The sequence below is a fragment of the Corvus brachyrhynchos genome, unplaced genomic scaffold, assembly GCF_000691975.1.
Source record: "Corvus brachyrhynchos isolate BGI_N302 unplaced genomic scaffold, ASM69197v1 scaffold266, whole genome shotgun sequence".
Taxonomy (NCBI): Eukaryota; Metazoa; Chordata; class Aves; order Passeriformes; family Corvidae; genus Corvus; species Corvus brachyrhynchos.
In genome coordinates, this window is record NW_008238633.1 from 1,413,878 (window position 1) to 1,431,032 (window position 17,155).

The following is a 17,155-nucleotide window of genomic DNA, read 5'->3' on the forward strand; positions in this document are numbered from 1 at the left end:
GACCTTGTCTTTTTTCCTAAGGATTAGTAACTCGCTCCTTCCTGAACAAAGCCTGACTTCCTTTTGCTTAACCACTCTGTTTGATCTTGAAGAAAGTGACCTCACAGGATTCACTTTAAGCCTCTGGGATGCAGAAGAATCAAAATCAGTCTTCTGAGACCTCTGTCAAGACACCAAGAGAAAGATGGGGGGGTAAAAAGTGCATTTGTGTACACACAGAGACACACACACATCCTCTGCTAACTGTCAGGCTGGATGCTCACAAGTTAAATGAGGATTTTCAGTTTAATGGCCCCTTCCATAGGTGCCCACTCAAAGAGCTAGGAGATATTGATTTTTTTTTTTTTATGATTTCCTAGAAGAATGCTGTGTCCTAAGAAATTTGATTAGGTGGATTTATCATGGAGGACTTGCTGTGCTGAGCCTTGTTTAATGTTTCCTGGCACAAACACCAGGAACGCAGGGACGTGTGCTGTGTGGTGCTTAAAGATTTTCCAAGCTTTCCTTCAGGTGTGACCCCTTGTCTGGTTTTGAGGCTCCTCTGATTTAGTGAAACAATACCAATCTAATGATCTGGGGTGCAGAATATCTTTGTGCTGTAAGGCTTTTTTTTTGTTTTCTTTCTATGCTTTGAACAAATGACAGCAATTAAACTGCTACTGTACAGTTCCGAATATTGCTTAAAACATTGGTGAAACTGGGGTTCTTTCACATTTTCAAATGGTGTATTTTGCAATATGGCTGTGATTGCTGGGCTCAAAGAAAGCTTTATGTCCATGTCCATTGCATTCTCCCTCCTCATGCAGAGCACTGTGCTTTAATTCCATGAACAGAGAACAGCCTGACTGGTGCAGAGTAAGATGCAAGCCTAAAGCTTCATTTCCATAGGGATTTTATCCCTCAGTGTTTCAGCTTTTGCCTTCGTTCCGCGTGGCAAGGCAAACCCCAAGCCTTAAATTGGCATTTGATCTTAACCTTGCAACAAACCTTTGATTCTTCATTGCCACAGCTCCTCACCGTCATTTTGATGTGTGCATTTAAAAGCTGGGACTGTTCCCCTCTATCCCCCGGGATCCAGAATTGACAGCTGTGCCTCAAATTTCAGTCACCGTTCTCGTGAGTTTCCAATATTCCTGTCAGCACCTGCCTTCCCCTAAAAAGCCCCTTTCTCAACACCTGGTGGTTTGACTTTGTGTTTTTCCTTGTGTCGTAGGTCTTTAAATACTCTGCACCAGTTTTGCTGTCCAGCTCCATTGTACCATTCCCAGCTAGCTGTCCCTGCCACACACTCAGAGTACAGGTAAGAGTAGACATGCTCCACCCACCGCTGCTTTTTGGAGAGAGATCTGACGTTGCCATTTGACATGAGACAAGCAACTAGTTGCTTAAGTTTTAAAAGGAAAAAAAAAAAAAAAAAAAAGAATATTGGAATAAACATCCAATATTTTGGACGTCTTGTAGGGTAGCTGTGAACAGAGCCATCACTGCAGTGAGTCCTTCTGTCAGGCACTCTGGAATTACTCAGTAAAAGGAGTGTCATGTGCTTTAACAGGCACATCCCTCTGGAAAGATAGGGAAAGGGAGGTGCAGGTTTAGTTCTTACATGACAAATATGCTGAAATATTTATATAATTTATGGAGGATATTGATGTTGTTCAGGGCAACACTTTTTTTTAACCCCTGCCTGTTCCATGCCAGTAGCTGAGGAATCCATCCATGTGTTTAACCCTCTGAAGGTTAAAGGCATGGACCTGCACAGGGCTCAGCACTGCCTTGGATTTGAATGAAATAAGAGGATTTTAAACACAGCCAGGCCATTGATGCCAAGCAGAGTCTGCCCTGAATAGATCAAAAATACATGTTTTCAGCTCATAATGCTTCTTTTAACATAGATGCCTTTACTATCTATGTGTTCTCTTTGATCCAGTGTGGAGAGCAGCAATTACATCCCATAGTACAATTCACTGTCAGTGCCAGTGTTTATTGTAACATCTTAGAGAAGCATCAAAGGGCAGCTAATCTAAGTCATTGGAAATGTGAAAACTGTTAAAAAAACTGTGCATGCCATGGAGAATATTGTCTTTAATTTTTACTTCTGCTATTAGTGATCGATTTAGTGATAATTGCCAGCTCATGAATAATATTAATACCAAAATATTGGAAGCCTGGTGCTGAAAAATCAAAATCGCTTTGCACGGGTGATAAGGAAAGACAAAAGCAAACAATGAATCCTAAATCTGTAAATGCATAAACATATTTCTGGTTTGAATATTTCATCCTGTAGTTATCTCTAACCATGCATGCTTGGATTCACCCTGTTGGTTTACGTTGCAGCATCTGTTCGTGTGTTTGGTTTTTTTCTCCCATCAGAGCCCTTCGTTTATTTGGTGGTAGTGAGTCCATAGTTGGGTTGTAAGACAGCTCCTTTGGTGAGGAGCAGGGCCTGAAAACTATTTGATTCCCTGCTTGCTTTTTAGTGAGGCTTTTAGTTTTCCTGTGTCCTTAGTTGATAGTGCTTTAATTTTAAGGATCTTCCTGTGGGGATGTTGATGGGAAAACCAGCTTGAACGTCTGGTATCTTGCTCCATGCAGGGTATTATTTTTACCAGTAATATTTCTTCTGGAATTAAAGCTTAGAGCAGCATAACTTTGTGCTTGAAAAACCCTGAACTTCTCCAGCTTTTTTTTGGGAACCTGAATTCCCTGCTCTGGATCTGCAGAGCCTGTGCAGTTTTCAGAGTGCCCAAACGTGTGCCGCAGGACCTTGAGCTGATGGTTCAGGACTGGGGGGTGGAAGGAGCTCATCAGTGGCCTTGTTTGCTCTCAATGACATTTAGGCTCAGGGGGGACCTTGTGGCCCTCCACAGCTCCCTGACAGGAGGGGGCAGCCGGGGGGGTCGGGCTCTGCTCCCAGGGAACAGGGACAGGAGGAGAGGGAACGGCCTCAGGCTGGGCCAGGGGAGGCTCAGGGTGGACATCAGGGAAAAATTGTTCACTGAAAGAGTTGTCAAACCCTGGCACGGGGTGCCCAGAGAAGCTGTGGCTGCCCCTGGATCCCTGGCAGTGCCCAAGACCAGCTTGGATGGGGCTTGGAGCAGCCTGGGACAGTGGGAGGTGTCCCTGCCCAAGGCTTTAAGGTCCTTCCAACCCAAACCAGTCTGGGTTCTGTGAATAGGAGCATATGGAGGAGGTGCAGCCAGTCTCCTCCAGGGACAAGAGGCAACCAAAACAAATTGCAGTAAGGAAAATTCCAGTTAGATACAAGGTGGGGAGAGAGGGAATTGCACCATGAGCATGGTCAAATGTTGAAACAGAGGCCAGGAGAGGAAGCGGGGTCTCTTCCTCAGCCAACTGGCTGTAGCTGGCCCTGCTCTGAGCAGGGACTGGACTGGACTGTCCATACCTCCACCAGTCCCTGCTAACACAAATTATCCTTCATCCCACATCCCACTCTGTTCTTGGGAAGAATAAAAAGAGCTGCAAAATAGAATATTTTATTCTGTAGAATTTAGTTTCCAACTACACAGCGATGTGAGTGCTGTCCCTGCTCACAGATGTGCTGCTGTGCTGGAGCCAGGCTCTTACAGTGGTCCTCATGGCAAAGATTGGTTTGGTTCACCCATAATTTCAATTTCTGAAGTTATTATACCCAAACTGCCATCCCCACAACTGTGATCTCTGAGTCAAGTGCAAATGATGCACCTGTTTTTTCCAGGACCTGTACATGGGGATCCCATTGCTGTGAATGAAAATGAGCTACTCAAGCTCTAACAGGATTGGGCTTTGCATTTCCACATACACTTAATGGTATTAAATTTAGCTTTTAGTCTTCCCATTTATCAGTTTATAAATAGAAATCATTAGAAACAAAACTAACAGACATGGATGCTTTGGTCTAGCTTCAGTTTTGAGGCTTTATTTAGAAAATACGCAGAGGGATTAATTTTGTAGCCCAGAATTAAAAATTAAATTTGATCTGAAAGAAGCAATTAATGAATGCACTACAGTGAAATCTGGAGCATCTCTGATTTGCTGTTAGCTAATTGCTGGATGTTTTATTCACTCCAGCAGTTTTATTTCTAGTCGAGACGATTTTTGGCATCTGTTTTGAATTGTTAATAGGGAAATAATGCATTTTTAATAACTGCAGCTATTGCAGCAATCCCTTGCTCGTTTTACAATGCTCAAAATAGGCAGAAATAATACAAGTTATCTTGCATTCTCCTATTACAAGGGAAGTCTTGGGAAGCCTGAGCATGTAGTGTATTTCCAGCTAGATACTTGTCTGGGTTCCAGTCAGCCCATATGCCTCCTCTGCTTGCTCTTTTCGGGTTATTTCTGTTTGGGAATTAAAAAATAGACCAGGAAATGTCTGTAACTTGGCTTCTCTGACTCCCTTCCCCTTCCTGCCTCCCGAGTAGAGCCTTGGAAACAACGGCCTCTAGTTGGAAGCTGCAGGTTCCACGAGCTGCTCTGGATTTGTCAGAGATCATTGGGACACAGATTTTATATCTGGTGCGAAGGGCAAAGCAAAGGAAACGTGGGACACCCCGGAGAGGCTTCCAAAAGTAGAAATGCAGGTAGTCCTGTACTTCAGTGGCTGAGCCTCTGGCTTGATCCAGCTGCATCATCATCTCAGAGGCCCTGCAGCTGGAATCTGAGCAGAGCAAAGCCCAGACATGAAACAGAGAAAGGGAATTCAATCAACTGTATCTTGTCTGAAGAACAGTTTGTTCCCAGCATTTTCTAGACATGTTTCCTATGGCTTTAAATTGATAAAGAATAGGTTTAAAATAGGTATTAAGAAGGAATTGTTCCCTGTGAGGGTGGGCAGGCCCTGGCACAGGGTGCCCAGAGCAGCTGGGGCTGCCCCTGGATCCCTGGCAGTGCCCAAGGCCAGGCTGGACATTGGGGCTGGGAGCAGCCTGGGACAGTGGGAGGTGTCCCTGCCCATGGCAGGGGTGGGATGGGATGAGCTTTAAGGTCCCTTCCAACCCAAACCAGTCTGGGATTCTGTGACACATCTTTAGGCAAGCTTCAGTCAGAACTCAGCCCATCTGTGCAGGTGGGAGGTACCTCGCACACAGCACAATTTCATGTACAGAAGTGCCCATGCTGAGGATATCCAGTCCTATTCCTGTCTGTATTCCCTGTGTGGATATGGAATAGGCTGATGGATGCAAACTCCAACTGTGGACAGATTTGCTTACCACTAATGTCTGAGCATCTTTCCATCGGGTGTATTTATTCATAACTGTGATCTCCTTGTTCTCATTTGCATGAGATGTTGGCTGTCACTCATTCCTGTCTCCATCTGCTCTACCTTCCATCCTTCTAATCTCAAATTAGATGCCCTTATCATGTCCAAAGAGCATTTTTTAAATGGTGAAGCTAGAGATTTTTCTTTTCTTTTCTTTTTTTTTCCCCAGTGAGACCTGTGAAAACAAAATGATAATGCAAAGGATGTTATAGTACCAAAGAAATCCCATCATTTTCTTGCAGTCTCTGCCTGCTTAATGTTTAATCAGCACCTCTGGGAGGTAAAACCATCATTCTGAAAATACTGTACTTGTGTGAAATTTAATGTGGAATCTTTGTTTCACCAGGTAATGTTGGCTTACATGCAACAAACCACTGTGTGGACGATGATAGAAGGATTGATTGTGCTATTTCTTTCTGTCTGAGCCCCTGAGAGGCTTTGGAGCTGTTTTGCCACCATAGCTGGTTAACACAGAGGCTCCCCCTGCAACCATGCCAAGCTTTCAGATGCTTCTATCATGTTTTAGAGTGGTTTGGTTTTCCTTAACTCTTCTCAAGAGCACAGTGGGAATTCTTGCATGCTAGCACAGCCAGGGAAAACTGGGAAATAGCTTATATCCCTGAAATTAAAAATATCTCTTTATAGATAAATGTACTTTGCAACTCTCAGTTTGGTTTTTTCCCTCTGCTGGGCACTGTACTCTTCCCTGAGACACAAAGTAAACACTTGATGCATCCTCCCTGCAAATATCTCTAGGGACATCCCACACCATGCAGCAGAATCCCTGGTCCTGTGGTAGCTTCCAGTCAATGCTTAGTCACAGGTGAAGACATATCTGAAGGAGCTGCACTTCAGAATTCTTTTTAGTACTGCTATGACTATTCATTGACATTTTCTACCAAAAAAATGTTGAACAGGAATCTAATTTCTAACTGCAGTTGCCTCAGCATGTTTAAACACTCGAGCCTCTCTAGAATATGCAGAGATATAAAAGCTTGATGATATTTTAATTTTCAAACTGAGCAAAGGAGTGAGAGCAGCATGGCCCAGACCAGCAGCACGTCGCCCAGAGAGGCAGGATGCAGATGGACACAGCGAACCAGATCCAAACTGTGACCAAATCCCACCCCACGTCAGTGTGAGGTTCAGCTGATTACATAAGGCATCTGTGCTCACACCCTATGGCAAAGGAAAGCTGGCATAATTCGAGTAATACTTGTAATTTTCCACTTGATGCCTACGTGATGCAGGGAGGGCAAATGGTGGATTGTGTTCCTGCACACAGTCAGGAGAGCTGGCAGAATAGCATGAGATTTGGTTTTGGATTTCCTTGTTTTTCTTCCTCCATTGTGTTCCTTTCCATCCTCCTCCTCTAGCCTGGTCTTTACTTTAAAGGAAATGCCCCTCGTGGTTGTGTCACTGGTTCAGAAGTGGCCTCGCTGGAGCCTCCTGCTGCGCCAGCATCTCCTTCCCTGCCATAAAGCACTTTTAGCATTACAGATGTGGGTATTCCAAACTGCTCCTGCCTTGTGGCACCATTCATGATGCTGGCAACTCCTCATGGAGACAGAGCTCTTCCTTGGACCTTGGGAGGGTGGGGGGAGTGGAGAGCAGACCTGGTCATCCCCAGGATTTGTGTGTGTGAGGCACCCACAGAAGGGGAATGCGTCTGTTCAGCATTTCCAGAGGAACGTGGGCAGTGAAAACACACAGGGAAAGTTCTGAGCATGTTAAAAGTAAAAGAGCCATGGCCACATTAGGCTGGGTATGTATAGAACTACTTAATGTAATTGTTCTAATGGGAAGAACAGAAATGGCCCTTTCAAAGCACTGTTCTTCTCAGAGTTTAAGTCGTCAGCGTTGGCCTTGGCTCGTTGGGCTGTTCCTCCCTGTGTGGGGAGTCCTGTCTCTGAGACAGAAATGGGTGAACTGGGGGGTGCTTACAAACAACTCACACTACTTGTGGATTTGAAAACAAAAGCAAACAAATTTCAAGCTGAATTTTCCTAATGCTGTTCCCTGTGATTCTCTTCCTCTGTCTCTCTTCTTTCTTGCCCCCCCCTTCCTCGGCAGGGAAGATAGTGTCCTGCACCAGTTCTGCTGTCCACCTTCGGGGTCTAGTAGCCCATCCTCAAGATAACAGCGAAGCTGGGGGTCGCTGGGTGCAGTCAGTGCTCCACCTGTACAGTCCATCTCTCCTCTCCTCTCTTTCTGGTGTGTTTGGACTGGCACTGCACGGATGCCGTGGGATCCCCGTGCTGCCAGTTTGAGTAATGCCTCCTCTCCAGGCCTCCCCACAGCTCTCTCCTCCTGCCCAGTGCCGAGAACACATGCCAGCTGTAAACAGATTCCTCAAATGCACAGTTTATTTTGAACTAAAATAAACAGTACCATAAGTCCTGAGGTGTAGTGTGAGTTTTGTTGCTGTCTGTTCGTGGCTGTGTGCTATGGAGGGCACAGCCCAACGGGATTTCTTCTCTCCCAGATGTGGGGTGGGAGGGAGCTGTTGTGAGAGTCTGTGTTAGGCTGTTTAAGTTTGTTTCAAGGTTGGGCAAACACCAACATGTGACGTTTTATGGATGTTACTGCACAGAGATTTAACCCTTCTTCCTTTCCTTTGTGCTGCTTCTGAGGAGCCAGCACATTTCTGTTGTGGCAGCAGATCCTCTCTCCATGTCTGCTTCCATCCTAAGCTGCTTTGAGCTCTGTCCTCTCCTTTCCTTGGCCTTTGTGCAAGTCTTGGATCAACCAAAGTACCAGATCATTGCTCATGTGCTTCTATTGCCTCATCAGTGAAAATATTTCCCTCAAAGCTGTGCACAAGGCTGTCGCTGAAGGAATGAACTTGCAGCTGAACACCCCATGAGTGCAGCTGGATAAATGAGAGTGTGTCCATGGGTGTCCAAGTTCCCACTGCCCAGAAGGCTCTTTGTTGGCTACACCTTTCCAGACACATCCCGTGGCTCTAAAATAGCCAGTGAATTTCTGCTGGCTGGGTCTTCCAAACGTAACCAGTCCAAGGAGGTATATCAAGGAACAGAATTTCTCTGCAGCGGCATTTACTACCCTGAAAATAGCAAGGAAGAGTGATTGGGAGAGGAGAAAAAGACTCTTAAATCTGTAGTTGCTATCATGAGGTAAAATAATGCTCCACACTGTCTGGGGCTCGTGTAGAGGCAGAGGTGGCTTGATGCAGGGTGGAAAGCAGGTATTTATTTGTACTTGTGTGGGGCTTTGAGGATGGGATAAAAGGAGAATCACCAGGATCAAGGGGGGAGAACTGTGAAGGCAGCTTGAGGCTCACTCTCATCTTTACAATGTGCTTTTTCCCCCCAAAGGATTCTCTATAAAAGCAGAATATGGGTTATTTGCTTTTCTGTGAGGTTTGATCCGCTGTCTCTACCCTTGCTGTGTAATGTTTCCTTGTGCTCGCCTTGGCTATGACTGTGCAGTGTCCCAGGCCTGGGGAAGGATTTGCTGGCACAAGAATAATCTGCCTTCATGATTTTGCAAGTTTTTCTGCATCATTTCTGCTCACTGCTCACACTCTGTGGCTGCTGCTGTTCTTTGGTATTGAACATTCTCAGTTTCCTGTGTTTCTTAATCACTTTTCATTACAATATAGAGAAAGAACTTCCCTTCCCACTGTATAATTTCAAAATAATGTATGTAGAAAATAGCGTGGTGGGTGAGTGCAGTTCATTATATCCCTGGAAGTGCTCTGATGTTTACTGGGCAGGGTGAAACACTGAAATGTTTGAACACTGCTCACCATTTGGGTCTTTTACTCTGTAATTAAGAGTTTCTCAGAGTTGCTTCCAGAAGATAGAAGCAGTAGGAATTTCTGATATTTTGACTTGCTTATCTCCCTTCCAGACGTAAACAGTGATTACCACTCTCTCCTCAGTGTACTGAACTCTGGAGCACTGTAATTATTCCCTTCCAGAGGGGAAGATTTGTCCAATCTTCCAGTGAGTACCTTTTATCTATTTGTGCACAGGAAAACAAAGAAGCAAGACTGATTTAAGGGTGCAAATTAAACCCCCAGCCTGAAGAGCCAGGGGGTGATTATCCTGAAAGTGGCTGCAGTTAATGATGGGTCTCAGGAGAAAAAGAAGGCAAAGCCTGACCAGCCTTATTGGCTGTCACAGGACACTGGCATGGGGTGTTTCTATCCCACAGTTTTCCAACTAAGGGGAAATAAGGTCATTAGGGGTTGCAGGGATTTGGAGCAGTTTGAGTTTGTAGCTGTAGTATCCCTGAACTCTGTGGCATTTTCTCTTCAGGAGCATACAGAGAGCTGACCTTCCCTGGTGCAGTGGAAGCCAGAAATGCAGGAGTAAACATTTCCCTCTTTGAATAAATCATGGCTGGCTAAATAAAACATGCTGTGCATCTCTGGGCTTAGCAGCAGAGCCTGGTAGGGGCTCTCTTAGTTAACCAGAGTTAGGAGTAGATGACCTAAAATGCTGCATGTTATTATAAAACAGAGAAAGGTACCAGCAGAAAAATTCCCATTCCTAGGTGAATCTGTACTGTTTCTGTGAAGAGTGAAGACTGTCTTACTGTGCGTTTTGGAATGGAAGGTGAAGTAGAAACGGCATTTTTCTTACTTTTTTTTCTTATTTTCTCCTTCCATGAACTCAGAGGGCTGAATAAAAGCTGCTGCTTTGGGGGAATTCAGATGGGGAGCTTCTGCTTCGGCACCTTTAGGCACTTGCACTGTTTTGGATCAGGCTGGTTTGGTTTTCTTCTGCAGTGTGGAGTTCTCCTTTGCAAACATATTAAAAAAAAAACCCAACCTCTTCCATGGTTTTTCCTGGAACCGGTGGGTGAGACTCCAGCTTTGCAGAGCAAGCAGTGCCTTGCTGTTATTTTCTGCACTTGTATTATTTTCTCTCCATAACCAGCCGTGGGAAGTCACTAAAACAGCTCAGGGCAGCGTGTGGACACCCTGGGCTGGAATGGGATGGATTTTTGTGCACCACTAGATGGAGCAAAAAAAAAAAAAAAACCCCAAACAAACCAAACCCGTTCAACTGAGACAAATTAAGATATTCATATCCCAAAGTAGATTTTAACTAGCTGAAGGAAAATACTGTGTAATGTAGGAGAAGAAATAATCCCCTGAAAAATGCAGCAGGGTAGATCTATCACAGCTGCAATCAAGGTTTTAAGATGCTCTCTTAGCCAAGCCAGCAGCTCTGTCATGGAATATGGACTGCCACCACTCCAGGCAGCTCAGGATTCATGAGGAGCTGGAATTATGAAGTAATTTATGGCCGAGGGAGCTCCTTCCTTAAGCAGGTGCCCAGGGATGGAATGGAGCAGCACTGGGACAGCACTTGAGGTCACTGGCCAGAGGTGGGCACTTGGCTGCTCGGAATTCCCTGCTTGGAAAGGCTGAGCCCCCTCTGGACCCCCCTGAGCCACAGTTTTGCCAGGGGAACATTTGTGTTCTGGGATATTTATTTGCCAGAAGAATCATTTTGACGGGCAGCACTAGTTCCTTTTTCACCTCAAATACCGAAATGGAGCAGGGAGTTCTGAGAAAATACAACCCCAAAAATACATATACACAAGCATTTGTGGAGGTACTCGCTGTCTTTATGTTGTGCCAGGACTGCGTGCGGGTGGTGGTAGAATTTTTGGGGGTTTTTTTGCAATAATTGACTATTTCCTGGCGTGGGGGCTAGAGGGAGCTCCAATGCAGCCTTCCCAAAGCTTTCCCGGTAAATCCCTCCTGCCTGGCTTAGTCCATGGAGCTGCAGAGGACAGGAGGGAGGAAGCCAGCTTGATGTACTTCTGCACTGTGTGACCACTGGAGATGGGATATATGGATACATATATGCATATATATGCCAGGATGCCCTATAGTCAATGCTGTTTGTATATTTTATCACAGTTATCAAAAAAGTTGTCTATAAATGTTATAATTATTACCCTAAATCCACCGTTGGTTTGTGCCCCACCTCTCTGCAGTGCCAGGATATGTCCCAGGGAAGGTTTGTGTTTAACAGCACAGGAAAAGCCACAGGGGGTGTTTCACATCCCACTGTCACGGGTGGTTCTGTAGGAAGGGCTATGAGAACAAGGCAGACACACAGCAATACCTCTCCTAGGCTAGCAGGTTTTCAAATAAAGAAATTGATAATTGAAAGGTATGGAACAGTATGATCCTATAGACTTTATTATGTCTAGATAGACTGATCTGCTGTCAAAGCAGCAGAAAAAACCAGGTTTATTATTCTACCTCCACTGAAGTAATTTATAATAGTTTAGTTAAGGGTATCACACCTGTATTTACAAGGAGTTTGGCATTCTGAACCTTTCCTCTCATTTTTCATGACATGGTTTATGGCATGGGGGTGTTCAGGTGGAAGCTGGACTTGATGATCCTGGAGGTCTTTTCCAACCTCAGTGGTTCTGTGGTTTCCCATTTTCATTTAACTCCCCAAACTGCAGCAGCTGAATGGGGCTGGGAGAACCCTGTCCAAGAGGGGCTGGGCTGAACAGCACCGGGGGGTTATCCCCCTTCTCCGGGGGTTTATCCCCGTTCTCCGGGGGTTTATCCCCATTCCCGGGGTGTTTATCCCCCTTCCCCGGGTGTTTATCCCCTTCCCCGGGTGTTTATCCCCATTCCCCGGGGGTTTATCCCCATTCCCGGGGTGTTTATCCCCCTTCTCCGGGGGTTTATCCCCGTTCTCCGTGGGTTTATCCCCCTTCCCGGGGTGTTTATCCCCCTTCTCCGGGTGTTTATCCCCATTCCCCGGGTGTTTATCCCCCTACTCTGGGTGTTTATCCCCATTCCCCGGGTGTTTATCCCCCTTCCCAGGGGGTTATCCCCATTCCCCGGGTGTTTATCCCCCTTCCCCGGGTGTTTATCCCCATTCCCCGGGTGTTTATCCCCATTCCCCGGGTGTTCATCCCCCTACTCTGGGTGTTTATCCCCCTACTCTGGGTGTTTATCCCCATTCCCCGGGTGTTTATCCCCCTTCCCAGGGGGTTATCCCCATTCCCCGGGTGTTTATCCCCCTTCTCCGGGTGTTTATCCCCATTCCCTGGGGTTTTTCCCCATTCCCCCGGTGTCTATCCCCTTCCCTCCCCTGCTGCCTCGCTCTCCTGGCAGAGGGAAGGGGCTCTGGGTGTTCAGGATGAGCCCAGGCTGCCGGGCAGGGAGCTGGGGACTCCAGGGCCCAGTTCCTCACTGGGATCAGGGATCACTCCTTGTGATGAGCTGCCACAAATGGATGGATGAGGAAAGAGAACTGCACCGAGTCCGTCCACGAGGAGAAATGCCATTAATGAGTTGAGGGAGTTTTTCTGGCTGTGTCTGGATCCACTCCAGCCTCCTGCTCCCGGCTGCGAGCTGACCTTTTGTGACTCAGCCATCCGGCTCCCTCCCTGCAACCCGGAGATGTCCAGGCAGTGACCCTCCAAAGAGACCTTGGGGACCTTCTTGGGGATGGGAGGGACTCGTCAGAGCCAGTCAGTTTTGGTTTCAGCAGCAGAAGGCTACAGGGTCAGAAGGAGACATGAGCTGTGCAGCTGATGCAGAATGAAACAGAATCGCAGCGTGGGTTGGGCTGGAAGGGACCTTAAAAATCACCCAGTCCCACCCCCTGCCATGGGCAAGGGACCCCTCCCCTAGACCAGGCTGCTCAACATGTTCTGGTTCCATCATGAGTGCGAGGCAAGCATTTGGTGTTAAAACTTTTATGAAATAAAGGTGCTGATGGGGAGGTTCCACGGACCCTGACGAGCAAGAGCCTCCTCCACGTGCCCAGATAACACCTTTATGTGCGGTTAATGTTTTATCCCAGTCATTTCTGTAAAATGCAGGTGTTGCTGTTTTCCCTTTAGACCTGAGATTTGAGAAAATTTGAAAATAATTATCTGTATTTTCTAAACAAGCTGGGACGCTGGAATTTCAAACAACCAAAAGCTGTTTCTTTGATTTATGTTTACTTCCCATATTCAAGTGAAAATTTGCAAAACACTGTAATGAAAATATGTCCCTTTCTGATTTCTAGTGGTTCAAGCAAGTCCTTCCTGTTCCATACCCATTCAAGTATTTAGCTTTTTTTATGTTATTTGTGTGCTCTTTGGCCTTTGCTGAGCTTTGGCTGATGCATTCCTAGAACAAATGCATAAAATCAACCCGATTTATGACCCGTTAATGTAAGCATTTTATCCTAAAGAAATTATGTCACGTCTCATTCACCTCTGAATTTTTTTTTTTCAAGCCAATCACTGGAGCATTGCACACCTGAAAATGGGATAGCGTTGAAATCCATCTTGCTCTCTTCAATTAAATTCATTTTTACAGAGAATTCAATTAGTTGTAATTGCTGCTTTATGACACGCTTTTGCCAGGGGCTGGGCTGGTAGGATAATTAATCTCGATCAGGAAATGTTGCTCAAATCATTTTCCTTTGTCACCCAGCGAGGGGTGTGATTAATCAGGAGCTGTCTCAGAGCGCGGGCGGCTCTGCCGGCGCTGTCCTGGCCGTGGCACACGGCCCTGACAAACCAGTTTGGTTACTGGGGTCACGGAGGGTCTGCTAAAGCCACCTCCCTGTGCCCTTTGTTAGGGGGACTCTCAGCTTCCCGGGGCGCTGCAGGTGCCTCCAGCATCCAGCCTGGGGTTGAGGTGCTCTCCACGTGCCCGGAGCTCTTCAGGAGCCCACCAGGACGTGTCTTCTGCTTTGTAGCTTCAGTATTGAGTCGTCTGTTAAAACTGTTCTTCTTTTTGGTTTGAGCTTTCTGGTTTGAGCTTTTTGGGAGCTCATGGAAGTTGTGTGTTTAATTTTGTGCTGGATTCCAAGGGAGACATGGACAGGAGTAGTCCTTGGGTCAATTACTTCAGTGCTTTGAGGGAAGGAAATAGCCAGGGCTAAGGCAAGGAAGCAGACACTGCTTTTAAAAGTAAAGCTGAAAACAACAAATAGGCGTTATCAACCCATTGGGTGTTCTTCATCACAGACTGAAGGATGATCAAAGAGCCATGAAGGGAGGCAGAGGTTTATGGGTGTAGTGGAGCAGCAGGAAACCCATGGCTTCATTCCAGATGAGGCCAAATGAATGCTGAGCTTGGCTTTCAAGTTTCATTTAAGGACCTGTCTCGGCCACAGCACTCAGTCCCCCTGCAGAAAGCCCACAGTTACATTAGCCAGGAGCAGGAACAGTTGGGAGGCAGTTTTTGTTAGTGTCCATGTAAGATGCTTTATCTGTAACCTGGAGTGGGAAAATGTGGGGCTTTGGGGGCTAAAACTGGAGGAGTGGTGCCTCCTCCAGCCAGATGTGCAGGTTTCTGCCAGGTCTTTGTTCCATCTGATTCTCTGGTGTGGAAAAGTTAAATGGCAAAATGGTCTCTGAGTAAAACTGAGGAGTGGGGAAGACTCATTTAAAGCTTACTTTGACATTTTCCTTCCATGTTCTTTGTGTTTTGAGGGCTTTTCCAAAACAATTTCAGTACTGTGTGTGCAGGTGAATATACACAGAGCATTTTCCAGGTGTGGGTGGCCTCCAAACACATCCAGCTGCGTCCAGAGGGCAGCCAGAACCTTTGGATGCATCTGGGACTGCATACCCTGATCTCAGGGTTTGCACTGAAGCTGCACGAGTTCTCATGGGTACCAAGGCACCCTGAACTCGGAAATACTGGAATTTAGGATGAGTGTGGGAAGCACTTGTGAGCTCTTGAATTGTGTAAATCCCATGGTCATCTTATTGTGGTTTCAACTGGCTCCTTTTAGTATGAAAATTCAGGGCAGGGAAAATTATTATTTCAGTAAATTGATAAAAATAAACTGCCAGTTAGCTGAAAAATCCTTTTTCCTTTCAGTTGAGGAGCTGCTCTGTAGTTCCCCATCCCTTTCCCAGCACACACACCACTAACCCCACGTTTTGTTGTTTGGCCACAGACCTGCTGACGTAGCTCCAGTTGGGTTTGGGTTCGGATTCTGTGCTGGTTTGCTAATTGCATGTTATCTAACTTAGGTTTGCAAGCCTTTGCTTCCAGAAAGCAGTGATGCTTTTGAAAAAATCCAACCCTGTTTTCAGCCTGTAGGTTTGAGCCTACAGAGGAGTTTGATCGCTGAAACACTGACTGTGCATGTGGAGTGATAAAGAGGGTGTTTTCTCTCCTTAAAAAAAAGGAGCATCATAACCTCTGTCAGACTGATAGAGTGCACTGGAATTTAAGCCATTGAATCTGCTTATCTGAAATATCTCTGTCAATTTTCCTTTTGAGAAATGATGGGATTAAGATAATAGATGCAGCTTTACTGAATAACAGGGAAGCAGCATATCGACTGTAGGTCTGTGGATGTACTTGGCAGCGTGTGTAACTGTACATTTCCTGGGAAACAAAAGAGGGATGCTCATTGATCCACAGTATCTTGTAATGTGCTGCTTCTGTGAAATGCCGGGTGATCACAGGAGAACAGCACTGGCGTGCAGGGGAATATTCATTGACTGGGAGGGGATGCATTGAAATAGGTCGAGAGTCATGTGAATTCTGAAATGGCAACGCTGATGGTTCTGGAGAGCTGCAGGAACGAAGGGCTTTGTCATGGTAGGTGATAAATGAGCCCTGGCAGTGCAGGCTGGGCTCCTGCTGCCTGTGGATCTGGGAGGGGGAGCAGGCTCCTCTCCAGCCCCGCTGTTCTGCTGTCCCTGTGGGAGCTCCCACAGGATGCAGAGTGCAGGGAGCCGCTCCAGCTGCAGATGTGTCCCAGCTCCCACTCTGAGCTGGGCATGTAGGGGCTGCTGATGGGAAGGTGAGAAACAAACCTTTAGCCTATAAACCAGGGGAAGCTGGAGTGGAATCTGTCCCTGAGGTGCCAGCAGGAACTGTCACAGTGTGCTCAAACACACCTGCAGCACTTGCACCCTACAGGAACAGGCTCAGTTTCGAGTGATGCTGTTGTAAGTCTGTCTTAGGATATGATGTGATGTGGCCAGTTTGGGGTGTGTTCCTTTTGTCTTCACTTTGGTGAGGTTTTTACTCACCACTGCATCACTTGCACAGAGCTGCTGGAAGCTGTTTTGGAGGACAGTGATAGAGCTGGCAAAAGGAGACGTGAGATTCAAACACCAGTTGCACGTCCCGTTCAGTTTTACTCACCAGCCCATGTTTTCTGTTGTTTTTCGGTGGGGTGATCTCAAATGCCATGGGAGGATACTTGGAGGATTGGGATGTTTGTGCCCCCCGGGGGAACTCTGCAGGGTGTCCCTGTCTGCTGAGACTGGGCTGTTTGCTGGGATTTTGCTCACACAGAGTGGAGCAGTTTGCCTCACTCACGTACTCTCAGTGCTCCGTTCACAGTCAAGAAGGAACCTTTCACATAACGTGAAAGTGCTTTGAGATTTGTGGCTCTCACAAGCATCATTTTCTGTGCATATGATACACAAACAAAAAGGGAAAGCTGCTCCTGGCCAGGGGCACCAGTGAGGACTTCTGGTGGAGAGCAAGTCTGTCCAACCATGTTGTTGAACAAGACGTTTTCAAACACTTCAGCTCTCAGATTACATTGGCAAGCTGGACCTTGGCCTCACAGGGGATTAAACATAGATCTGGAAGCTTTAATGTCTTCAAATTGAGTTATATACAATTGGCTGCTGCTATCCCAACGCTCCTTCTCTTCCTTCTTTGGAAAACCTCAATTCCCACGTCACATGTACAGGTTGGGTTTGTTGTCAAGGTTCTAAATTTGAGTGGCAAATAGTAGTGCAGCTTGTTAATAAGCATGTGATCTCTGTGTAACTCTGGGAATAAGTGCAATTGAAATGATGGGCTTCACTTCTAGCGAAGCCAAAACCGCATCGCTGCAATACTGTAAGAGGAAATCAGTTCCTCTGGCAAGAGAGCACCTTGAAAAACAATGCTGG

The 17,155-nt window shown here is 46.3% G+C and overlaps 1 protein-coding gene across 3 annotated transcripts in view; it reads left to right on the top strand.

The window, feature by feature from the left end:
• IQSEC1 (IQ motif and Sec7 domain 1) overlaps positions 1-17,155 on the top strand; it is a 165,308-nt gene that overhangs the window by 3,932 nt on the left and 144,221 nt on the right. For all 3 annotated transcript variants that reach the window (XM_017737299.1, XM_017737300.1, XM_017737301.1), the window contains exon 2: positions 1,214-1,300. In XM_017737299.1, coding sequence (XP_017592788.1) covers positions 1,214-1,300 — 87 coding nt within the window. The remainder of the gene's footprint in view (positions 1-1,213; positions 1,301-17,155) is intronic.